Here is a 27060-nt window from a genome sequence, read left to right on the forward strand (position 1 = left end):
ATTAAAACAGTATTCCTTACACAACTAGCACATCCAAATAAAATCAGCTACAATCTCCTTTCTTCTCCCGTATGGTGATTACACACACAGGAGCACAGAACCAAGTACCTTTGGCACTGCTCAGAGCCCTATATACCCCTTTAGTGTCACTCACTAACAGCCCTAAATATCCCCTTGGTACCAGTCCCACCGAAGCCATTACATAGATTCTTAAAACCATGGGTGTGTAGTCTGCATGGTAGAATTAAGTATCCTGATGCATGTAGAAATTGTTTCTTGTTTACTGACAGCCACCTAATTCTCAATCCGATACAGTATGTCAGAGATGTACTTATATATTGTCTTTTAGGTAATGCTGTCACATAAAACCACTAAAATTACTAAACAGGATGTCAGAAAACACAGCACTTGCCACATACACATACACACACACACACACACACACGGACACACACATAGATACTACAGCACAAAAACATAAACCCCACATATGAAAAGGCCCTTAAAAGTACAATTTGCAAACCTCAAAGGCCTCCCAAATACAGAAATCACAAGAGGATCAACAGCAATCTCAGAAACACTACTGCAGCAACACCCACCATGACACAATCAGCCACCATAACACATAACCCACCATGACACAGCACTCATAATGACACAACACAAACCATGGCAACACTCACCATGATACAACACTCATCATGTCACAACACTCACCATTATACAACACCCACTATGACACAACACTCACCATGACACAACATCCACCATGATACAACATGCATCATGATACAACACTAACCATGACAACACTTACCATTTCACAACACCCACTGTGACAACACTCACCATGATACAACACTCACCATGACACAACACTCATCACGACACAACACCCACCATGACATAATCACCATGACACAACACCCACCATGACACAACACCCACCATGACAACACTCACCATGATACAACACTCACCATGATACAACAGCCACCATGACATAACAATCACCAAGACACAGCACCCACCATGAAACAACATCCACTATGACAAAACACTCACCATGACAACACCCACCATGAAACAACACCCACCATGATACAACACCCACCTTGATAAAACACTCACCATGACACAACACTCACCATGATACAACACCCACCATGACACAACAGCCACCATGACACAACACCCCCATGATTCAGCACTCACCATGACACAACACCCACCATGACATAACACCCACCATGATACAACACCCACCATGATACAACACTCACCATGACACAACACTAACCATGACACTACACCCACCATGATACAACACTCACCATGACACAACACCCACCATGATACAACACCCACCATGATACAGTATTCACCATGATACAGCATTCACCATGACACAACACCCACCATGACACAACACCCACCATGATATAACACCCACCATGATACAACTCCCACCATGATACAACACTCACCATGACACAACACCCACCATGACACAACACCCACCATGAAACAGCACTCACCATGATACAACACCCACCATGATACAATTCCCACCATGATACAACACTCACCATGGCAACACCCACCATGACACATCACCCACCATGATACAACACTCACCATGACACAACACCCACTATGATATCACACCCACCACGATACAACCTCCACCATGAGACAACACTCACCATGACACAACATCCACCTTGATATAAAACCCACCATAATACGGCACCCTCCATGATATAACACCCACCATAATACAACTCCCATATGACACAGCACCCACCATGATACAACGCTCACCATGGCAACACCCACCATGATACAACACCCACCATGACACAGCACCCACCATGACAGCAGGAACCATGACACAACACCCATCATGACACAATACACACCACGACACAACACCCACCATGACACAACACCCATCATGATACAGCACTCACCATGACACAACACCCACCATGATATAACACCCACAATAATACAACTCCCACCATGATGCAACACTCACCATGGCACAACACCCACCATGACACAACATCCACCATGAATCAGCACTCACCATGATACAACACCCACCATGATATAACACCCACCATTATATAACACCCACCATGATACAACACTCACCATGACACAACACCCACCATAACACCCACCATGATATAACACCCACCATGATACAACACCCACCAAGACACAGCACCCACCATGATACAACACCCACCATGATACAACTCCCACCATGATACAACACTCACCATGTCAACATCTACCATGACACAACACTCACCATGATACAACACTTACCATGACACAACACCCACCATGATACAACACCCACCATGATACAACTCCCGCCATGATACAACACTCACCATGGCAACACCCACCATGAGTAGAAATTTGAAAGAACACCACAGCTCCGAAATTGGATCTAAAACCACACGTAATTTGATGTTGCAAAGTTACTGAGTTCACAGTGAAGGGTACACCAGTACCCAAAACTAATACACGTATTCCAAGCGAGCAGGAAAAGGTAGAAATAGAAGTAAGGATGTCCAGAGCAAGTTGAACGCACAATATCCAGTTTTAATAAACAAATGACCCTCCAAAAACAAAATTCTCATGTATGTTAAGCGCTTTTCGTTCGGGTTATACCCGAACTTCTTCAGACAACCTTCACAAATTGTTGTTGCACTTAAATAGTTACTTCCTTCAGTCCTGTCCTATCAGGAAGAAGTTACAATCAACTTTTTGCCTGTCAAACCTCAAAGTTTATACTTTTTTATATATGTAAAAAAGTTTATGTATAAATCCAGTGTAATGATTGATACACATTGCGTTAGTTTAAATGTCCATTTGCTATATTTTCTATAATTACTCAGTCCACTAATATAAGTAATCGGTACCTTTGTTAAGCAATTAAACATGTCAGTTTTCAAACTTCTTTCTTTCCACGCAGATGTTCCTATGTAATACAAGTAGTTAATACATATAAACTATAAAGTATATAGTAAACACCCAGTTCTCTCCTTTACATTTGCGTAATAGTACTGTCCTAAAATACAAAGGAACATAAAAAGGTATGAGTAAAAATATTTGTGTTAGCTCAATTTAAATGTTATTGTTATGTTTTCTCCCTAAAGTAACCAACAGTTCCCCCTAGTGTTTGAATGTAACATTTACTTAAAAGGTTTTTTAACCCAATAGTTGTTAAAAACACTCCTGTCGAGTACCCCCATGCATAGAAAATGTATATAACGTGTATTTAAAAAATATATATAAAAAATATATGTAAATGTATATGTATTTAAAAAAAAATATATATATATATATATATATGTGTATCTCTATGTATGTAAAAAAATATATAAAAAGTACATGTGTATATGTAAATATGTTATTATTTATAAAAAACATAAATACAAAACTGTGTATTATGTTTAAATCTTAACGTGGAAACTAGTGTTACTCTAAGTCCCCATTTAAAATGTTACTATACTACCTATATAAACTTTTTAGTTTTAAAATGCATGCAATACTACAAGATTCATTTAATCCTGGTTCCATGTGTGCATTTAGTCTTAATTGGCAGTTCAATTAATTCCTTTCTAGTAACAATTTCACTAGGCCATCATTAACCCCACACCCATTTTCTATATTCTGCCTAGTCTGTGATATAACCCTAAATTTAAAATAATGACCTTCTTTTAGTTCACAGAGGTTTGCTAATGCATTGTTAGGGTTCTTCTTACTGATAGCATATACGTGTTCATAAATCCGGTCCTTAAGTCTACGGTCTGTCTTACCCACGTAAAATGCCTGACAAACCTGGCATTCAGCAAGATAAACCACACTTCTTGTGTTACAGTTGTAAGTGTACTTAGTAAAAAAAGTCTCATCTCTAATCTTAAATTTATTGCTACACATAATGTGTGCGCATTGGTTGCAGATGCCACACTTGCAAGTACCCCCTTCTCCTTCCTTCCTCGTTCTGTCTTGACTCCTTTCAAGAAGTTGTTTTAAGTTTAATCCTCTTCTAAAACTAATACAAGGGTACTCTCCTATTTGGTCAAAAATTTCTTTGTTTAAGGATAAATAAAACCAACATTTTCTGACCACCTTCTGTATGTCTGTAGCCTCGGGGTGTATGTTAAAATAAAAGCCAGCTGGTACTTGTTCTTAGTGTTAATTTCTTGTAAGGTTAGTTCTACCCTTGTAATATCATCACCTTTCAATTTCCTCATTGTGTCCACCCTAGGGCCTGGTCCAATGTGTTTTCCACTTGCCTCGTTTAAAACATGGAGGTCCAAAATTGGTTTATATATACCTTCTGCCCTTTTCCTAGTAACCTCCTCAAAAATACCATCCAAGAATCTAACAGGGTAACCTCTATGTAAAAACATATCAAACAAAAGTTTGGTTTCTTTCTCAAACTCCTCCTCAGTGGTCACCATCCTGGCAGCTCTCACCAGTTGACCTTTAACTACCGAGTTTTTCTGGTGCATTGGGTGTTCACTAGTAAAGTGTAAGAAGGAGTTTGAGAAAGTACTTTTTCTGTAAATCCTAGCGGTGTACTTTTGTTAGTCTTGTCTTTCTCTAGGTCAATGTCTAAAAAGTTTATCCTGTTCTCTTGGTAATTTTGGGTAAATTTCAAAAAAGAGGTTGTCTGATTGAAAAAATCTACTAGTTCTTCAGCCACTTGTTGGTCACCCTCTAGCATCATAAAGATGTCATCCAAAAACCTCTTATAAACCTTTACTACCTTAAAATGAGGGTTGTTAAAAATAAACCTAGTCTCCCAATATGCCATGACAAGGTTGGCAAAACTTGCACCCACTGGTGTCCCCATGGCTACCCCAATCTTTTGCAAGTATAGTTTGTTGTTAAATCGAAGGTAGTTGTTCTGTAAAATAATGTCCAGTAGTTGTTCAACTAGTAAAATCTCATTGTCCAAAGCCCCTTTAGATCTCATGTGTTCTACCACCCATTCTACTCCTATGTTGTGAGGTATACTGGAATAAAGGTCACAAACATCAACTGTAAGGAAGGTATTCTCCTCCTGAAACTGTACTGTGTTGATTTCCTCTAAAAAGGACCATGAGTCCTTGCAAATTTGACTCTCACTCTTAACATATTTGTTCAAAATCGAGTCAGCTAGTTTCGCACATGGGTAGGTAATAGACTGTCTACCATCAACCAGTGCTCTAAATGGGGGATCCCGTATACTTTTATGGGTCTTAGGTATACCAAATAGTTGAGGTGTCTTGGGTGCTAGTAAAGTCAGATAGTGGGCCGTTTTACTGTCAATCAGCCCATATATAAAAAGGTCATTTAAGAACATCCTAATCCTGTTATATGCCCCATTCATTTTGTTAATGCTCACCTCTTCGTAGGTGTCTTTCTCTAAAAGTAGAGACATTTTCTTAATGTAATGGTCCCTATACATAACTACTAAGCCCCCACCTTTATCTGGTTTCATAGATCTAATAGGCAGTTTACAAAATGATGTTAACAATTGTTTTTCTTTAGTTGTAATGTTTCCTTCCATTGTCTGTCTGTTAAAATTGTAAACTACCTCCCTTAACTCATTTTCACATAAATGTTCAAAAAGCCCAATAATAGGGTGTGTCGGTGGGTTGTAAGTGCTAGCCACTTTTAGTTTGTTGTTACTGTAAGATGAGTTACCAAGTAACACAGTCAAATTTAATTTGCGGATAAATAGTTTAAAGTCAATAAGAAGTTCCGCTAAGTTGCATCTGTCAGTTGGAATAAAGGTAAAAACTTTTGCCAATAGTTCCACCAGTTCAGGCTCAAGGGTAAATGCAGTATAGTTAAAGATTGTAAAGTCACCCTCTTTATTTAAAACCAGGTTGTATGGGGTAAGTTCTAATTCACGTTGCTGCGAGTGTTGTACCTCCTTTGTGGTTGGTATTGGGGGTTCAGTGTCCAGTTGCTCACTGGTCCCCCCCTCCCCTTGTAGTTTTTTGACTGTTGTTGTTGGTTGTATCCATTTGAGTCCTCGCAGTTGTTTTGGTTAAAGGTACCAGTGTACTTAGGGCGTGCACCCAAGTACACAGTGTTTTCACTAACCATCTCATTTACCCCCAAAGGTAAGTCCTGGTTTATAAAGCTGGAACTATTAGTTCCCTCTGGGTTTATTACTGGAATGTTCCTGCCATTTGTTCGCCTATCCATTGTTTCCCCTTCACCATCTATTTGGTTGTGACACCCTCGTGTCACTCTCCTCACGCTGTTTTGGTACTGAGAAACAGGTGGTTTTCGGTATGCATAACCATCTCTATATGCCTTTAAATCCCTCTGGAGTTTACCAACCTTCCCTGTTCTCAGTTTTTCCAATTGATGGGCTATAGTGACAAAAGACCTGTTAAAATCGTATTGGTACTGGGGAAACAAACTGTCTGTTTTAATAGCCCCTTCCAGTACTCTTGTTTCTTCAGTAACCTCTTTAATTGAAACTTCGTAATGTTTAACCGTCACCGTTAAAAGTTCTAGACCTTGTTTATTAAAAAGGTCTACAAGTTCCTTATAAAACTGGGAACCTTCCGTTAACCCAGTTGGGTAAATACAGTGCCTTAGACCCTTAGGGACCACTTTCTCTTTAATACATTTGTTCAGGTAGTTAACCTCTAACTGTAGTTTTTTAACTTTTTTAACTTTAAATAATTTCGAGTCAAACTGTTTCAGTTTTTTCTACTAAAAGTTCTTCGCTTTGATCATTATTTTCAACATTTTCATTTTTGTTATATAAACGTTCGTCTAAACTTAACTCTTTGTTGAGCCAAACAGAAATATCAAAATTATGGCCAACCTGTGTGTCCCGTATGTTTGTTAGCTGGTAGTTCCCATCCAAAGATGAAGTACAGTGGGGTTCTCCATCAGCTTCCCCTGGTTGGCGCCTCTGGTCTACGAACGATTGTGTGCTTTGAACTGGCCCCTTGCTCTGCCCTCCGTTTGCATTATTAATGCGGTTCCTCTTACGTGTGCAGTTGTAATCTGTAAACACCCACCATGACACAACACTCACCATGACACAACACCCACCATGATACAACATCCACCATGATACAACTCCCACCATGATACAACAGTCACCATGGCAACACCCACTATGACACAACACCCACCATGATACAACACTCATCCATGATATAACACCCACCATGATACAACACCCACAATGAGACAACACTCACCATGAAACAACATCCACCATGATATAACACCCACCATGATACAACTTACACCATGATACAACTCCCACCATGACACAACACCCACCATGATACAACACTCACCATGGCAACACCCACCATGATACAACACCTACCATGACACAGCACCCACCATGACAGCAGGAACCATGACACAACACCCACCATGACACAATGCACACCATGATACAACACTTACTATGACACAACACTCACCATGATACAACACCCACTATGATACAACATGCACCATGACAAAACACCCACCATGACAACACCCAACATGATAGAACACCCACCATGACAACATCCAGCATAATAAAACACCTACCATGATTCAACACCCACCATGACACACTTCACAGTGCCTCACTATTTAAACCCACAAGGCAGACAACCTCGCAATCCAATATCTTGATCCTAGGAGACTTTATTGTGTGGGACATCAATGTCCCACTCACCAGGTTGAGCAAGGAGCTGGTCATGGTCTGTTGTCTATCAGGGGCAGGGATCTGCCACATCATGCACACAAGTACCAGTATGACTCTCCAGGGCTAGTTTGTACCTTTCCCGTTTAGGCTTTTGAATATTGGCTAAAACCTTTTCCACCCCATAGTGCCTTTTTTAGGCAACTGAATTCCCTGCAAGTTCTCCTCACCCTTGAGAACATATATGTCTGTGTAGTCACATGATGTAAAGCCACAAAGAGCACCTGGCAGTGCAGGACTAAAATGGCTTTTGCACTTTTTGATCAGCTACTGCACAGAAGGAGAGAAAAGGTGAAGGTGTCCCAATTTATATTAAAAACAAACACACCTCAAACCTGGTCAAGCAATATGACACACTTAAGTTTCTTTGTGTACAACTTACCACAAGCAAAGTCCCATATCACATCTTTGCATGCTATAGTTACACTCTATGACCCAGGAAACCCACATTATGTACTTAAATGAATTGCAGTCACTCCCCATTCAACCCAACAGCATACTCATGGGTGCTTCAAATATCCCACTATAAACTTGGAATCATATACAACTCCAAACTTGCTGGCCCAAAGATTCTTGTATTTCGTAAGCATGAACACCAGGGGTGCAAACATCCTTGACCAAATTCACATTCAACATGGGAGAATGTTGCTCGCCCCCCCCCAAGTACAAAGTCCTCAGTGGTCAGGCCAACTGTAAAACTGAATCCTTCAAAATAAAAATAAAGCCTGTCACACCAACTAACCCTGGAATTGTTAGGAATTATTCCAAGCCAAACTTTCTACTTTTAAGTGACACCCTGGCAGAATTTAAATCCCCCTCCAAATTGAGGGAACATAGTTGCCTATGCAGAATCATTCACAAAAACATCACAATCATATCTACACCTGCATAAAGACTGCAGTTCCAATCCAGACTCAAAAAACAAAGCCTGGTGGAATCCCAGCATTAATAGGTTGTACAACAGAAGGAAGAAAGTCACGTCTGAAAATCAGAAGTGCAATACCCATCAAGGTAAGAACGTCTTTATTAAACTAAATAAGCAGTTGAAGGGACTACGTAGCCCCCCCCCCAGACTTTGGACAGTCATAGTGCATTCTTCAGCTATGTCCACAACCTCAAAGGCAATGCATCTATGTTGGAGCTTTTCTCCCCGGGCCTCCGCTGAAAATGGACATGTATCCAGTCAGACTATCCCAATCAACAAATGTAAAATAAAATAAATAAAATAAAAAAATACACAACAATATGCCAACTAATTGTAAAATGGAGCCACCTATACTGAGCCAGAGGCCATTTTAAACCTACTGGTCAATAAATTTAGCTTTAATTTTACCCTACCCTTACCCCGAGACACCACTCAAGAAATACTTCTAAACATTATGCACCAAGAGGTCCTCATAGCACACTCCAAGGCCAAAAAAACTGCATTGATGGGTCCTGATAATATCTCTGGTTGCCTCCTAAATAGCATGATACATAGCCTATCAGGCCTACTTGAGCCACTACTTAACTATAGGCTCCAGACATGCTTCATGCCAAGTGAATGGAGGACTGCAGCTGTCACTGCTCTACACAAGGTGAACCATCCATGGACCCGGTAACTACAGCCCCATAAATCTGACTAGTCCTATATGGAAAGCCATAGAAAGAATAATCATGGCTTTGATAAATGTCAACAAAGGAAACCTTCACTCTGGATGCAACTCAAGTTGATTTCATCAAGGGCAAGTTGTGCCTACTCATCCTGGTGGACTTCTTCGAAAAAGTCAAGAGAGCAGTGAATGAGGGCTAAATGTGACCTGGCCAAAGCATTCAACACACTATCCCCCTAAGGCATTGCAGAAAAATTCACTAAATTAGATATAACCCCCTATGTAACTTGCTATATTTCAATAATTGGCTTAGATTGTGGTGTCATTCAAAGGAAATCCAGTTTCTGTCAACCTGGGATGACATGGTCAACAAACCTTGCTGCTTTACCAGAGACAGTTTGCACCTGGCACCACTAGGCTTTCAGCTGCTGGCAAAGGCTCTTGTCTCCACCATAATGCCTTTTTTAGGAAAGGTCTCAAAAACAAAATTGTCAACTTTAAAATTGCCAACCATAAAAAAATAAGGGTTATGCTGCTAAATGCTAGGAGCTTAAACCTAAAACTGCACACCCTTGAAGCACTTCTATCACTGGAGGATGTAGATGTCTGTGCAGTCACAGAAACCTGGTTCAAGGCCTCAGAGAATACCTTGGCCTTGCAAGGCTACAATGCCTTTCACACCTTCAGACTGCAAAACGAATGTGTGAGAACCAAAGGAGGTGGTATTAGAGAAAAATTCACCTTCTGGCTACATAGACTGGACAACTCCATGGAGTTATTCCAAGTTCAGATTACTGTGGGTAAGATCCACATTCAAGTCATAGCTAGTGCTAGATCTCCCTCCATGGATCATGATCCTCATGACACCTACTTGACCAAACTGGAGTCAATCCAAATATTGCCAAACACTCTGATCATGGGGGATTTCAATTATCCCACCATCAACTGGGAAATCTATGCTAGCCGTAACTCGCTAGCACAAAAGTTCCTTGACTTTGTTAGCTGAATGCCCTGGAACAAATTGTTCATACCCCGACAAGAGGAACAGACATACTAGATCTGGTCCTCACTGACATGACAAACAGATGCACTACTACAACTGTCGGACCCTCATTAGTTAAATATCAGCACAAATCAGTTGCCTTTGAACTGGCACTAACACCAGAACTCATAAAGCGCGAAGTCAGACTAAAAAACTTCACCAAAGCAAACTATACCCTCCTAGGGGAAGATATAAATGCATTCCAAGCCCCACCACCAGCTGGAAGCGATAACTACACCAAAGCTTACATTAAAGGCCTGTACAATCACTTCTGTAAGTGTAAAGACTCAGGTGTTCCAGAAACAATCAAAGCCAGAACCGCAAGTAAAAAAAAAGGCCACCCTGGTGGATATCCAGCATCAACAAATTTACGACAGATGCAAAAAGATTCTGTCTACGAAAATTAAGGTGAGGCCTCAACAATGGAAAAGCACCTCCTCAGCCTCAACAGACAAATAAGACAACATGTCAAATCCCCTAAGGGTTGTGGTTGACCAAGTTTGCAGATGACTACAAACTGAGTGCAATTACTGAATCCCCAAATTATGTCAGTATATTTTCAAGAGGATCTTAAGCAGACCAGCAACTGGTGTCGTAGTCATGGTCTCAAACTGAGTGCAAAAAAATGCATCATCATTTCCTTTGGTAAAAACAATGTCCCTTCACACTATCAAATTAACAACAATACTTTATGTACCTCCGAACTAGTAAGATATCTGGGATCACATGTACACTGCGACCTTAACTTTGACCACTATGTGTCTACTGTAGTAGGAAGGCTTTCTACATAGCATACTTGATTAGGAAAGGCATCGCCTCTAGAGTAAAGGGGGTTATAACCCCTTTATATTCATCACTAATCAGGCCCATAATTGAGTATATCGCCCCTTTCAGCATGTACAGTACAAAGCATCTGCAGCAATTAGAGAGAACTCAGAGCTTTCTAAGATTAAGGGACTCCAGCATGTGCCTTACACAGACCAACTAAAGTCCCTGTCACTATACTCAGTATCATACAAACTTCTTAGGGGAGACTTATGCCTGGCTTACAGAGCAATCTCAGACCCAGATCTAATGAATTTGCTGCACATCCATAAATCAAACAAAGCTAGGGCTACTTGGTCCAGGGACCTAAATATGGCCTGTGACTTGAATAGGATGTGCTAGAGGTACAGATTTCTCTCTCAGTGACTGACACGTCTTTGGAATAGGCTGCCATTTCATGTGAAGCACAGCACCTCTATGACAAAGCTGAAAAGGAAAGCTATAAGCTGAAACCGGTCTGGTTCCAATAAACATTTTTGTTTCTATCTTTGCATTATTCTGCTTCATTCCCTGGTGCTGGCCTTTTTGTGTGTTATATCAAAGCTGAAAAGGAACCTGGATGAGTGGATTGGGCACCATAAACTCATACCAGGGATAGTGCCCACAACCCTCCTGGACATGGGCAGTCATTACTATATACAATCCTTGTTATTGACTAGAGTACCTATGGTATTACACTCAGATGAAATGGTTAGGCTTAAAATGACCTCTGGGTTGATAGCCTAGTAACCTCCTATGATCTTATGGATAGCCAGCTGGCTAACAGATAGGGCTCAGGAAGTCAAGAAAGTGGAGTCTACCTCTACAAAAAGGCCAGTCACTAGTGGAGTTCTTGGCTCAGTCCTGGGTGTGTTCCTTTTTGACTTCTACTTCTCTGAAGTCAAGGCTAGTGTGAAAGGCCTCTGGCTGATCAAGTTCACAGACAATAGCTAACTTGGTGCAGTCACTGAATCTCCCCAAGACACAAATTTCTTCCAAGAAGGCCTGACACTAATAATTAGTGCCCTTATTGCAGTCTAAATTTCAATGGCAGGAAGTGCATAATAGTTTATTTTGGAAAGATGACCTTCCCCATAAATTGCCACATTGATAATACACCACAGGAATTTGGGAACACATGTAGACAGTCACTTGGCCTTTGGCCATCATGCATCATCTAACATTGTAAGGAAGTATTTTTATGTAGCACAGCTTATAAGCAAAGGTATAGCATCTAGGTCCAAGGATGTCATTGTTGCATTGTACTTGGCTATCAATAGACAATCATAGAATAAAATGCCCCTTTGATACGTACCAGTCCAGGTATATGCAACAATTGGTGCGTCCACAGAGGTTCTTCACAAAAAGTATATATGGTGTAGGTAACATGTGCTATGCAGACCATCTCTTTACTGCAGTTGTTACAGTTCAGACCACACATAGGTTCATAGGTTCATAGGTTCATAGGTTCATACTAGGCTATCTGCCCTAGGGCATTTATAAGCCTAGCCAGAATGTGTTTGGCTTTCACCACCCATTTTAAATTTATTTTGCTATGCCCTTTTTCGAGGTTAGTATACTGTGCCTCTGTCTAACAGTGACACAGAAGTGATATCCGGGGTAAACCTGTGATCTCCCATCCACTCATCAAGACTCCTCTTGAAGAGAGTCAATGAGGGACTCTGCCTAACCTGGACTGGGATTTTATTCCAGAGTGAAGGGAGCCTCTGGGTTATGAATCTGTCCCTCCAGCATGTCCTATTTATTTCAGTGCTGAGGTTCAAGTCTCTCGAGCGTGTAGCTCGATGGGATTTGGATTTTCTGAGGTGCAGCATGTCCATTAATTCTGGGTTGGACATGGCTTTATACGTCAGGCACAGATCGCCTCTGAACAGGCGGTATGCCACTGAGTAGAGCTGGAGTTTCTTTAACCGGGCAGCATATGGCATCTGTTTGAGCCCTTTGATCCTCTTGGTGAGGTACTTTTGGGGTCTTTCCAGTTGCTGCAGGTGTCTGGTAAGGTACATCCCAAAAGGGGCATTGTACTCAATTATGGGCCTGATGAGGGATGAGTAAAGAGGCACGATGACCTCCCCTGATCTAGATGTGAATCCCTTCATGATTAGGTGGGCTATATAAAATGTTTTTCTAACCACTTTGGCCACATGGTTGTCAAATGAGAGATTGCTATCAACTGGGGTCCCCAGGTCCCTAATTACTTCTTCTGTACTTAATGGATTACCACCTATGTGGTAATTTGTGGGCACTTTGTTTTTGCCAAAGGGGATGACTATACACTTTTTGGCGTTTAGCTTGAGGCCATGGCTCTGGCATGGAGCGCTACAGTGCCAGATTTTACTGCAGATACAATACTGGCTTTTAAAAGCTGGTATTGCATTAAAGAGCGATCAGGACTAGCTGATCACGCCCCATCTGGACACTTTGCACCGAGGGAAGTTGCCCCTTCATTCCACTCTAGCTGTGCTACTGATCTCATGAAGGGAAGTGTGACAGGAAATGGAGGGAAAGAGGGGAGGGTGGGTGGAAGGAAGTTGGAAGAGAATTTGTCTGCAAAAATATTAACAATGTCTGTGGGGTCAGAGAAGGAGGTAACATTTGAGACAGGTTCAGTACAGAATTGCAGGCTACTTCTAATCTTTGTAATATAGCTGAAGAAAGCCTTAGGGTCATGTTTGGAATTAATTGCAATCCTAAGATCATAGTTGGCCTTACATTTCTTAATGGCAAGTTTGAGATACTTACCAGTTTTAAATCCTTTTTATAATGATGAAGTGGACACCTTTTAATGACAGTTAGTAGTTGCAAATTTGTTTAGGAAGCTGATGCAGATGCTAGCCAGATATAAAGTAAATATTAGAAGGAGTCCACTCCTGTTTGGTATCTACTTCTCTGAAGTCCAGGCCAACACAAAGGGTCTCTGTCTGACAAAGTTCACAGGCGATTTCAAGTTGGGAGCTATTATTAACTCCCCAAGTAATGCTGACATCCTACAGAAAGGCCTCACTGAGACCAACGACTGGTGTCAGAACCATGGCCTTAAGCTCAATGCCAAAAAATGTGTCATCATCCCCTTTGGGAAAAAGAAGGTTCCCATGAATTACCACATTGATGGCAGTCCACTGAACACAGGTGTTATAAGAGATCTGGGAGCACAGGTTGACAGCAGCCTCTCTTTTGACCATCACATTGCCACTGTGGTCAGAAAGTCCTTCTATTGGCGCATCTCATTACTAAAGGTTTTGCATCCAGGAAGAAAGAGGTCATTGTCTCCCTCTACTCTTCCCTCATTAGGCCAATAATTGAGTACAATGCCCCATTTGGCATGTACCTCACTAAACACCTGCGACAACTGGAGAGGCTGTAACAGTACCTCACAAAGAGGTTCCTAGGCCTTAAACACTTGTCCTATATGGACAGACTCAAAAAATTCCACTTCTCATATCGCCTACTTAGAGGTGATCTCTGCTTGACATACAAAGCCATGTCTGATCCAGCTCTGTTAGAAATGCTACATCTAAAGAAATCACAATCCCTCCACAACACACGCTCCAGAGACCTGAACCTCATTACCACAATCAACAGAACATACTGGAGGGACAGATTCATAACCCAGAGACTGCCCATGCTATGGAATAGACTTCCCATACATGTCAAACAGAGCACCTCACCGGCCCTCTTCAAGAGAAACCTTGATGAGTCGATGGGAAATAGAAAATCACCCCGGGGATCACTCCAGTGCCTCTACTCGACAGAGGCACTGGGAATTAAGGTCGGGTGGCACGATGTCAGGGTAATCCTATGGGCTAGGCTTGTAAAGGCTCCAGGGCCATTAGCCTAGTACACACCTGTGAACCTATGAACCTTTGAGTAACTAGTTCCCATAATGGAGTTCTAAGAGGGAAATGTTTCTAAGGAATACTTTACAATTGTTTAGGAGTACTAAAGTTACAGTGTCTTATCCAGCAAGAAAATTGCTAACTGCAGGCATTCAAACTTTGCAAGGAGCAGTTAAAGCCTGTAGTGGATAGGCTAGCCCAGAATGATACCAGTACTCAGAAAGATGGCTGAAGCTCGCGCTGAATAACTACTTAATTGGGATCACCATAACTGACCAGAAAAAAAGCTCTTTTTTCTCTCTATATCTTCTGTGTAGATGGATTCTGAGAAGAAATAATGATATAAACCACCTGATATGGGAAACCCTGATGACAGGTTGTTAGTACAATTAGAAGAACCAGACAGTTAAGTTCAAGGAAAGTGAGTCCAGTTGGGATTTCCTGGGGGATGTCCAAGCTGTAGGTGTTAATCGAAAGTATATTTAGTCTGCAAATCTAGTAAATCTGCTGGGCGTTGTCTGTACTAGTACAAGGTTGCTAAGGCCTGGAACTCCTTGCCTCTATTCATCAGGTCAGTACCCTCCCGCCTATCTTTCCAAACCACTCTGAAAGACTTCCTAGCTAAAATATGCCTCTGTTCTTGATCAAAACCTCTCCCTAGAGGCCTTAAGTCCTATCCCTCCCTATAATTCCCCATCTCTCTTCAATCACCTCTTTACCTTCACAAGTATGTACAAATATCTTGTAATTTCAAGCCCTGAATTGCTTGTATGCTTGAGTATGTAAAATTCTTTAAAATGTATGGTTACTTAGTGTACTACCCAACAATTGTATTCTGACATTTCATTGTATCTTTACTGTGGAGCTTTTCTCCCCGGGTCTCTGCTGAAAATGAGCCACAAGCTCAGACAGACTAACCCGGTCAACAAATGTAAAATAAATAAATAAATAAATAAATAAAACCAGGTTAAACTACATCCTTAAATGTGAACAAGTACCTTTTCATTCCTTATACCTCCTTACTCTTCCTTCTTCAGTTACTTCCGTACGTCTATGAAATTCTCTTCCCTGAATTCTCTCTAAATTTACCATAACCACATTTTTCCCCTCACTTTATATTACATTTTCTGTTTGTATTAGACTAACTTACTTTTAATTTCTCTACAAACTGTCTAAAATTTCTCTAAATATTAAATGATTATCATACATTGTATCATTTCTTAACCATTTTTTTTATATTATCTTAAATTGTTAGAATTATTTAAACTGCAGATGTTTTTGTTTTATTTTTTAAGATTATAACACTATTATTCTTAAAATGTTTTGTAATGATATGGAACTTTTCTCCCCTGGTCTCAACTTTAAATGGGCTTCTAACCAGCCGCACTTTCCCGGTAATCAAATGTCAAAAAATATAACAAATGGGCCGCAGGGATTAAGGAGTGAATACAGAGCTACTCCTGCTAAATGATTGCTCTGTAATTTTTGTCTGTTAAAAAGTTAGTGACATATTGGAGAAGAGGTATGTGTATGGATTAGCCTTTGTATTCTACAGCGCCACAGAACAGCAATCTTTTGTTGAAAATCTACACTACTTTTGCTACAAGGCTTGTGAAATTTTATTTATTTGTAAACACCCAGTGTGCAATGGCAGACCAACAATCAAAGCAAAAAAAGTGTAGTGCTTAAATGAAAAATTGTAACTTTGAAAAGGACTTATATTTATCAGCGGACTAAAAAAAAAGGTTAATCACCAAGGTCTAAAGGAGATCTGAGATGTTTCCAGAGTCTGTACCTATGTAGCTGCTTGTGTTGAGAAGGTAAATGAAGAGGTTAAAGGTAAATTAATAAAAAACAAGTATGCAGGAGGTGTTTGCAGCCAAACAACACACGTAATGTACTTGTAAACTAATTTAATAATGCACAAAATGTTGTAAAACTCTTCTCTGTCCCTTGTTGTACATCATTGTTTGTCTGGAGTACACCCCCCCCCCGGGAATCTCTCAGACCTGCGAGGTGGAGGGAATTCCAAAGGGTAATCTAAAACAGAATTAGAACCACAATCACTATCACTTTTTTCCACACATTCATAGATTCATATTTATTAATATCCTTTTGATTTGTCAATGGATCTTGTACGAACCACGGCTGTGTTGGTACTTTTCATATTACTTAACCAAATATGCTGTGAAAGATTCATATTACTTAACATCCCTGGAAAGCTTCTTATTTTTTTCTATTTTTCTAACTTTACATTCTTTGTCGATGTGTTATCATGTTGGTTTTGATTCATATTAAACAACAAATCATATGCAATCTTTTTGTTCAAACTATAAACTTAATCAGTGTCACCCTAATTATGCTTGAACAACAAGCGCATCAGCTCAAAGCCATTTCTATAGTACATTTTCACAAATTCGTCACTAAGTGCAGAATCTCTATTAATGCCATTTGGGAACTTTAAACAATATAACTCCTGCTGGACAATTTTCAGTCTTAGAATCTTGGTGCGATAACTGTCATCAAGTTACAAACCATGCAGCTTATACAGTTTTTTTCTCTAAGATGGCTTCTTGTAAGGTCAAGAAACCATCACCTTTATTGTTCAGGGTTTCAGTAGTGCAGACAGAAAAACTCACAGATACCCAGATTGCTAAGTTAAAATCATTACATCCCACTCTTAAACCAGTATTCTGTTCCAGAGTACGAGGTTGGGCAATAATATTAAAATTAATAGTACCTGTGGTTGTATTTACAATAATTTCTTCACTCACAGGTGATCAATTTGACCCAAATGGAGCTTTAGCAGCACCAAAACCAATTGACATTCCTACTTGATTCCCGCTGGAAGCCTTGTTGACACATACCAATTAAATGAGCCATTGAACAAAGTAACCAAAATGCACTGAGTGAGCAATTCCATGAAATGTGTAAGGTCACAATCTCTGTAGCTAAATGTGTGTTTGGGTCACCATCATGTATTAAAAAAGAGGCTGTGTATGGTGTACTATGGTTCACTCACCAAAGAAATGCCAAACAAAACACCTGAATACCAGAAAAAGGGGCAAAGGTAGCTCTCAACATCTTACCTCAAGAACTTGGCCTCCATCAGGGACAATTTTAAGTCTTTGCATCGTTAACAAAGAAAGATCACAATGTAAGACTGAACATGCATTTTCTTATGGAAAATCCATTTTACCGTAATATGTTTCAACAGTAAATCTGAAATCGTCAGAAAATTACACATATTAGGAAGAGAGGAACAAGGTGTAGATTAAATAAAATACGTTCATGAAAAACCAGAAATGAGTGCTGAATGAAAGATTAAATGGATTTCTGTGCTCTAGTTAAAGAGATCAGCGCAGCGATGCAACGAAGCGGAAGTTTAGAAAACTTACTGTGTACAAGGATTAAGGAGGAAAAACACTCTGATTTTGCCACAACCAACACATTTGTCCACCAGAAACTAGCTGCAAACTACCCAAAAGAGACTCAGCTATACCCAGGTGAAAGCAACTACTCCATCAACTGGGCATCAATCTTTGAAAAAATTAGGCTCATAATTAGTGACCAGAAACAAAGTCCAAAGGACCACTGAGAAGGCTAGTGCAGTTTCGCAAGTGGCCCAGAGCACTATGTGGGTAAGTGACTTGGCGAAGGTCACACAGTGGGCAAATGCAGCCTGGGAGAATGAAACCCACAGCCAATAGAAGCAGATTGTTCAAAGTTTGTAGCCTTAATCCATTGCACTAGCCTGCCATTTAACAACAAAAAAAAATCCAGTATTTCCAAAGTGGAATGTTCCAACTTACGCAGCAGTTTCATTTTAAACATGCTTTCTACTAGAAATTACATAAAAATAATAATACCAAAGCCAGCAATATCCTCATTTACAGTTACTAAAGAAACATTTTTATGTGAAGGATTTCCTGAATCTAGATATCTGTACAGCTCAGAGTGAAATGGGAAGAGTGACCAATCTCAGATGACGAGGTAGACATCAAAGAATAGTTCTCAAACAGCAGAACATTCCTCATTTTCTACCAGTGTAGTAAATTATGGACAATAAATGGATTTTTTGAGCTGCCTCATCAGAAACAAAGGAAAAGAAACAAAATAAGCTACCCATATGTGGAAAACTTCATTTCCTGTTCGTTGCATTGAGAGTTAATACAGCCAACTCAGTCAGATAGAGTTGTGCAGTGGTCATTTTTCATCTGTTTTGATGCAAAATTCCAGGGAGATGACTATAATTTGTAACACAGTTTCCAACGCACAGTCATGGAACTTAGTAACCATAGTTGTGCATCAGTAAAATTATGCAACCCCCCACAGAAAACTTCATTTAATACTGGCAGGTGGGTGTTGGTCAGATTCATGTGATTTTTGGTTATCTCTAATCTCTGGCTTTATTTTTTTACACTCCTAGTATAAATGCTACTAGACCTGAAGAATGGATGATATGGCCGACTCTTTGCACCAGGTCTTGAACTCATTTCCAAGGGTGATAAGCTGATATGGGGGCTCCAACCTTCTGCAGACAGAGAGAGAGAGAGTTTTCAAACTGAGTCAGGTAGGGTAGCCTTAAAGAGCATGGATAAAGGAATACATGGGTAATATTCCAGCAGCAGGTAAGTTATTGCTTGGCTTGTGATGGATAAAGTGGCATTAAAGAGTGGAGCAGCTGTTGTTTGGCGTGTGATGGCTAAAGTGGGGTAACGCACATTCATTACTTTTGTTTACCAGACTGGGACTCCATTTATGGCTCTTGCAGAAGAAGCTTAAAGACCAAACTGACAAGGGAAAATGTTGCCTCTGGTATGGATCATGGGACCTCTTAGCTATCAAAAGGCCTTAGACAGGTACCTGTGAAGTCTTGTACTAGATCTGAATATTGTACTAGGCTGGTTAGGCTTATGAATTACAAGAAATGTTATAGAAACCAGTAATTAATTGTAGAATTTTGTCATAGATATAGTCAATATAAAATAAAAAGAACACATTAGAGATAAATACTACATTAAAATATATGACATTTGGCTACTTTGTTACTAGTTACTTAAAACACTATAAGCTCCAGTCAAAGCTACCACGCAAACATATGTTTCCATTCATTGTCTGCTGGAGCATGGATACTGTTGTACTAATAATATTATGTGTCCAGTGTTATACTTACCTTCCCCACAGGGTTTAGAACACTGGGACCATTTCTTCAGTGCCCACTCATATGATGCAGAACCATCTGGTATAAGATTGCTTCCGCCTACATTCAAGGAATCATCATGGATCATGTATTTGTAGGACAATGTGATTTTACCAGCACCACGAGCAATAACCTTAGGGGAAAAAACATGAATTACGTAAGCATTAATAATTCTCTGGTTTGAAATGAAAAAAAATAAATCTCTCTTCATTTTTCAATGTAAAACTTAAAATGCACTGATAAAAAATGTTGATGACTCAGCTCTTTCTTCTGTATGCCTTAGAAGTCATAACATCATTTAGCATGTGTCTGAGCTTGCCTACTATAAAAAGAACATGATATGGACTGAATTTCTAGACAGTTTTATAGTGCCCGCTATGGTCTATATAAATGTACTTTTCAACATTCTACCAACCCCCTTCCACCATAATTAAAGCAGTGTCAGGGCCTCAACAGGTGGTAAACTCACCTTTGATGCTGGAATGTCAGAAGGTTGTAGGTTCTTTTCCCACAAAAGTACTTAGGTTAATTCCCATTAGTGACACTGCAGTACAGCATAAAGGGGTGCTGCACTCCTGAGTGCCCCCTACTTCAGTTGACATGTTAAACCAAGGCCTCATCTGCCTGTCTTTGTGATAGCTCAGGTGGGTATAAAATATCCAATGGCATTTATTAAAAAGACAAGGGAAGTGCCCTGATAAAATTTCCCCAGGTCAGTATGAATACCATCTCGGGTCTCCCATGAAAAGCGGACACTAGCCTAGAGGGATTAACTTAGTCAACAAAGAGAAAATAATAACATTAAACCTAATTTTACAAGTTCCTGCATGGCAATATATTCTTTGTTTTATGTCTACGTTTTCATACTACGTTCTACAAATTTTGGTAAAATATTTTTAGTATCACTTTTATACAGTACAAAAGTCTCTCTTCTAGCCATTCAGCAATAGGACCCTAAAAGGTATGGAGCAGGTCTTGAACATTAAGATGAATATAATGCCAGTGAGTTGGCTTGTTTGACCAGCTTGCTTTGCTCTGGCTAAATGCATAACTATCACAGTGGTGAGTCATGGGAATTATAGCGATCAGCCATTACTCTAACATCATCAATTTTACATAGGAGTCTCTTGCTATATATTCACCATATTTTGATACCTTACCAGGAATCTGGAATTTTGATACTTTACCAAGGAACAAATCAAGCCATGGGTACCAGGCATACTGTCTACCAGTCACATTAAGTAACCATGCCCCTACATTTCTAGTTAGGAAAAAAGCACATATCCAAACCAGCATTTATTTTATTTTACATTTGGTAACTGGGAAAGCCCAACTGGACACAAGTCCTTTTTCAGCCAAGGCCCAGGAGAAAAGCTCCAATTATAACACAGGTTAATAACTCAACAATGACAAAAGACTACATATATGAACAGAGCATAAAAATAAAGCTATGATTATGCAACAGACAGTAGATCAGTAAAACACTCAGAATGACATAATGCAATCGTGTAAACATCAAACAGTACCTCAGTAAAAACATCAAACAGTACCTCAGTAAAAACATCAAACAGTACCTCAGTAAAAACATCAAACAGTACCTCAGTAAAAACACCAAACAGTACCTCAGTAAAAACATCAAACAGTACCTCAGTAAAAACATCAAACAGTACCTCAGTAAAAACATCAAACAGTACCTCAGTAAAAACACCAAACAGTACCTCAGTAAAAACATCAAACAGTACCTCAGTAAAAACATCAAACAGTACCTCAGTAAAAACATCAAACAGTACCTCAGTAAAAACACCAAACAGTACCTCAGTAAAAACATCAAACAGTACCTCAGTAAAAACATCAAACAGTACCTCAGTAAAAACATCAAACAGTACCTCAGTAAAAACACCAAACAGTACCTCAGTAAAAACACCAAACAGTACCTCAGTAAAAACACCAAACAGTACCTCAGTAAAAACATCAAACAGTACCTCAATAAAAACACCAAACAGTACCTCAGTAAAAACACCAAACAGTACCTCAGTGAAAACACCAAACAGTACCTCAGTAAAAACATCAAACAGTACCTCAGTAAAAACAGGAAGTTGGAATGGGAATACAAGAGAATAAGTTTGCATCAGTGGAGGCAGGGGAGGAGACAGTGAGTGGTGGGATTGTTTTGTTGTCTAGGACAGAAGTGATAGAGTTGATGAAGTGGGAATTGAAGCATTGGAGCATCTCGTACAAATACACCCATAGCAAAAAATATTTCTCATCTGACATCTTCAGTTTACTACTACAAAACTGCAATTGGTCCCCATTAAAAAACCTGCAACTAGACCTAGCTGTAGAATACTTCAATTACAAATTCCTTGAAATATGAAATAATCTTACCCCCCTCAGAAATATTCACCAAAAAAACAAACAGCTATCATGGCTTTCTAAAAAAAACAAACAACTAATGAAATAAAGAGACAAGGCCTGGTCACTATATCATATGACCAAAAATAACAACGATCTCACCATTTACAAACAACTTAGAAACCAGGCTAAGAAAAACATCAGCAAGGATAAAAACCTATTTCCTCACCTGCTAAAAAAAATACCAGAACAATCCACAAATGTTCTGGCAGAATATCAACCACCTCCTTAACCCCAGGAAAACCCCTACCTCTGCCCCCTCACTACTAACTCCTCTGTGCCCTTTGCCTCACAGTTCATTTCCCACTTCATCAACTCTATCACTTCTCTCCTAAACAACAAAACAATCCCACCACTCACTGTCCCCTCCCCTCCCTCTAATGATGCAAACTCCTTCTCCTTTATTCCCATCCTGACTTCCTACATAAACAACTCCTATGTAAATTAAAACCCTGCTGCTTAGCTGACGAGCAACTTCTGAATGAATACCTAAAACTAGCTGCCACATCCATCACCTACCCCACATCATTGCTAATAAACTGCTTTATCTCCGAACACTACATTCCCAAATTATGGAAAATCACTCATATCATATCACTTCATAAGGGCAGCCCATCTAGAGACATAACTAAGTACCGTCCCATTGCCATTCTATGCCCCCTTGCCAAAATTCTAGAGAAATGTATTCATCAGCAACTCATGAATCACCTCACTACCAACAACCTACTCTCCAGCACCTAGCATGGCTTCAGGCCTAAACACAGTACTAACTCAGCCCTCACAACCTTTGCAGAGATGATTTGCCACCTCAAAAATGAAGGACAACTAGTCTCAGCCATTTTCTTAGATATGTCAAAAGCTTTTGACACAGTATCCCATCAGCTGCTGCTCAACAAACTTGCCACTTACCGCACCCATAACATGGTTTCATAGTTATCTATCTGACTGCCAACAGGCCACTAAATGGGCAAACAAAATCTCCACACTATTACCAGTCACCACGGGGGTACCACAAGGCTCCATACTTGGGCCTCTTCTCTTCATAATATTTACCAACAACCTATATACTGCCACCCAACATGCCACCATCATCCAATATGCAGATGACTCCTCCCTTATCTGTTCATAGGTTCATAGGTTCATAGGTTCATACTAGGCTATCTTCCCTAGGGCATTTATAAGCCTAGCCAGAGTTGTGTGGCTTTCACCACCCCTTAGGTTGAAGAATACTATACCCATTAGTTTGCCGTGCCTCTGTCCAGCAGTGATACAGAGATGATCTCCGGGGTAAACCTACGATCCCCCATCCACTGGTCAAGATTCCTCTTGAACAGAGCCAGCGAGGTGCTCTGTCTCACATGGACCGGGATTCTGTTCCACAGCATAGGGAGTCTCTGGGTGATGAATCTGTCCCTCCAGCACATCCTATTTATATCCATGTTGAGGTTTAAGTCTCTTGCTCTTGTGGCTCTGGTGGATTTGGATTTTTTGAGGTGGAGCATGTCCATTAATTCCGGGTTGGACATGGCCTTGTATGTCAGGCACAGGTCACCTCTGAGCAGACGGTATGCGACTGAATAGAGCTGAAGTTTCTTCAGTCGGGCAGCATATGTTCAGCCCACTCCCCACAAGAACTGCAACACAAAATGCAATCATTTTTCTAAGACATTGAAAAGTACCTCACCAGCCACCAACTCATCCTAAATCCAAATAAGACCAAGCTCATATTTTTCATTAATATATCTTCCAAACCCAGTACCCAGTCCTTTTCCATACTATGGTACAAAAATCAAACCCACCAATCAGACCAAGCTGCTAGGGGTAACCATAGATGACTCACTAAAATTTGGTAAACACATCTATCTCACCATCAAAAAAATCCACTCTAAACTAGGCGCTCTATACAGGGTTAAACATTATCTTACACAACTAGCTAGATTGGCTACTGGAAGATCTACTTCCTATCCACCATCCTATACAACACTGAGGTCTTTACTAACCTATCAAAAACTGACCTAAATAAACTAGACTCCTGCTATAACAGAATAGTTAAGTTTGTCACCAACCAACTAACCCAGAACACACTACTGGTGGCTAGAACTTCTCAACCTATTATTACTAAAACAGCTTTCATTTGCGCATAAAATCATATTCAGCCCTACTGACTGCTCAGCTCTATCAAACCAAGTCCAGCCAAACACAAACTGTAGACTCCTCAGGTCATCCAGCAAACTAATGCTAAAAGTAACACAGTCTCACAACTATCACGGAGACACCATCTACTTCCATAAAATAGCCAAAGATTGGAACACCCTTCCTCAACAGACAACTAAAAACCCCAACCTGTCCAAATTTAAAACTACCCTGAAAGACTATTTAAATGATAATTATCAATGCCCCTGTACTGCTCCCAAATAATATTCTTCCTATTTTTTCCCACTCATCTCACACGTTAGATAAAAAAGCGCTCATCCAACATAGGGCTATCCCACTATATGTCTTATCTTTATTAATCTTTGCTCTTCAGATGACCTAACTTGTAAAACTACATGACCAATCTTAGTCTTTCAGATGTGACTCACATTGTAAAGTGATATGATTTATGTACCTCGTATATACTGTAAAAAAAAATACTATTCCTGTATGCCCGAAACATGCATGTTTATATTGCATTCCTGTATGCCTGAAACATGCATGTTTATATTGCATTCCTGTATGCCTGAAACATGCATGCTTATATTGTATTCCTGTATGCCTGAAACATGCATGTTTATATTGTATTCCTGTATGCCTGAAACATGCATGTTTATACTGTATTCCTGTATGCCTGAAACATGCATGTTTATATTGTATTCCTGTATGCCTGAAACATGCATGTTTATACTGTATTCCTGTATGCCTGAAACATGCATGTTTATACTGTATTCCTGTATGCCTGAAACATGCATGTTTATACTGTATTCCTGTATGCCTGAAACATGCATGTTTATATTGTATTCCTGTATGCCGGAAACATGCATGTTTATATTGCATTCCTGTATGCCTGAAACATGCATGTTTATATTGTATTCCTGTATGCCTGAAACATGCATGTTTATATTGCATTCCTGTATGCCTGAAACATGATGTTTATATTGTATTCCTGTATGCCTGAAACATGCATGTTTACATTGCATTCCTGTAAGCCTGAAGCATGCATGTTTATATTGTATTCCTGTATGCCTGAAACATGCATGTTTATATTGTATTCCCGTTATGCCTGAAGCATGCACGTTTATAATTGTATTCCTGTATGCCTGAAGTATGCATGTTTATATTGTATTCCTGTATGCCTGAAGCATGCACGTTTAAATTGTATTCCTGTATGCCTGAAGCATGCATGTTTATATTGTATTCCTGTATGCCTGAAGCATGCACGTTTATATTGCATTCCTGTATGCCTGAAACATGCATGTTTATATTGTATTGCTGTCTGCCTGAAACATGCACGTTTATATTGTATTCCTGTATGCCTGAAACATGCATGTTTATATTGTATTCCTGTCTGCCTGAAACATGCATGTTTATATTGTATTCCTGTATGCCTGAAACATGCATGTTTATATTGCATTCCTGTATGCCTGAAACATGCATGTTTATATTGCATTCCTGCATGCCTGAAGCATGCATGTTTATATTGTATTCCTGTATGCCTGAAGCATGCATGTTTATATTGCATTCCGGTATGCCTGAAACATGCATGTTTATATTGCATTCCTGCATGCCTGAAGCATGCATTTTATATTGCATTCCGGTATGCCTGAAACATGCATGTTTATATTGCATTCCTGTATGGCTGAAACATGCATGTTTATATTGCAATCCTGTATGCCTGAAACGTGCATGTTTATATTGTATTCCTGCATGCCTGAAACATGCATGTTTATATTGTATTCCTGTATGCCTGAAACGCGCATGTTTGTATTGCATTCCTGTATGCCTGAAACGCGCATGTTTATATTGTATTCCTGTATGCCTGAAACGCACATATTTATATTGCATTCCTGCATGCCTGAAACGTGTATGTTTATATTGTATTCCTGTATGCCTGAAACGCGCATGTTTATATTGCATTCCTGTATGCCTGAAACGCGCATGTTTGTATTGTATTCCTGTATGCCTGAAACGTGCATGTTTGTATTGTATTCCTGTATGCCTGAAACATGCATGCTTGTATTGTATTCCTGTATGCCTGAAACATGCATGTTTATATTGTATTCCTGTATGCCTGAAACATGCATGTTTATATTATATTCCTGTATGCCTGAAACATGCATGTTTATATTGTATTCCTGCATGCCTGAAACATGCATGTTTATATTGCATTCCTGTATGCCTGAAACATGCATGTTTAT

The 27060-nt window shown here is 39.8% G+C and overlaps 1 protein-coding gene across 1 annotated transcript in view; it reads right to left on the reverse strand.

Annotated features, from left to right (window-relative positions):
- Positions 1–27060, reverse strand: part of LOC122799703 (A disintegrin and metalloproteinase with thrombospondin motifs 2-like) — a 2689413-nt gene that overhangs the window by 134528 nt on the left and 2527825 nt on the right. The window contains exon 17 of the mRNA XM_044068936.1: positions 20228–20387. Coding sequence (XP_043924871.1) covers positions 20228–20387 — 160 coding nt within the window. The remainder of the gene's footprint in view (positions 1–20227; positions 20388–27060) is intronic.

The sequence above is a fragment of the Protopterus annectens genome, chromosome 4.part0 (assembly GCF_019279795.1).
Source record: "Protopterus annectens isolate FY-2018-M chromosome 4.part0, PAN1.0, whole genome shotgun sequence".
NCBI classification, from domain to species: Eukaryota; Metazoa; Chordata; order Ceratodontiformes; family Protopteridae; genus Protopterus; species Protopterus annectens.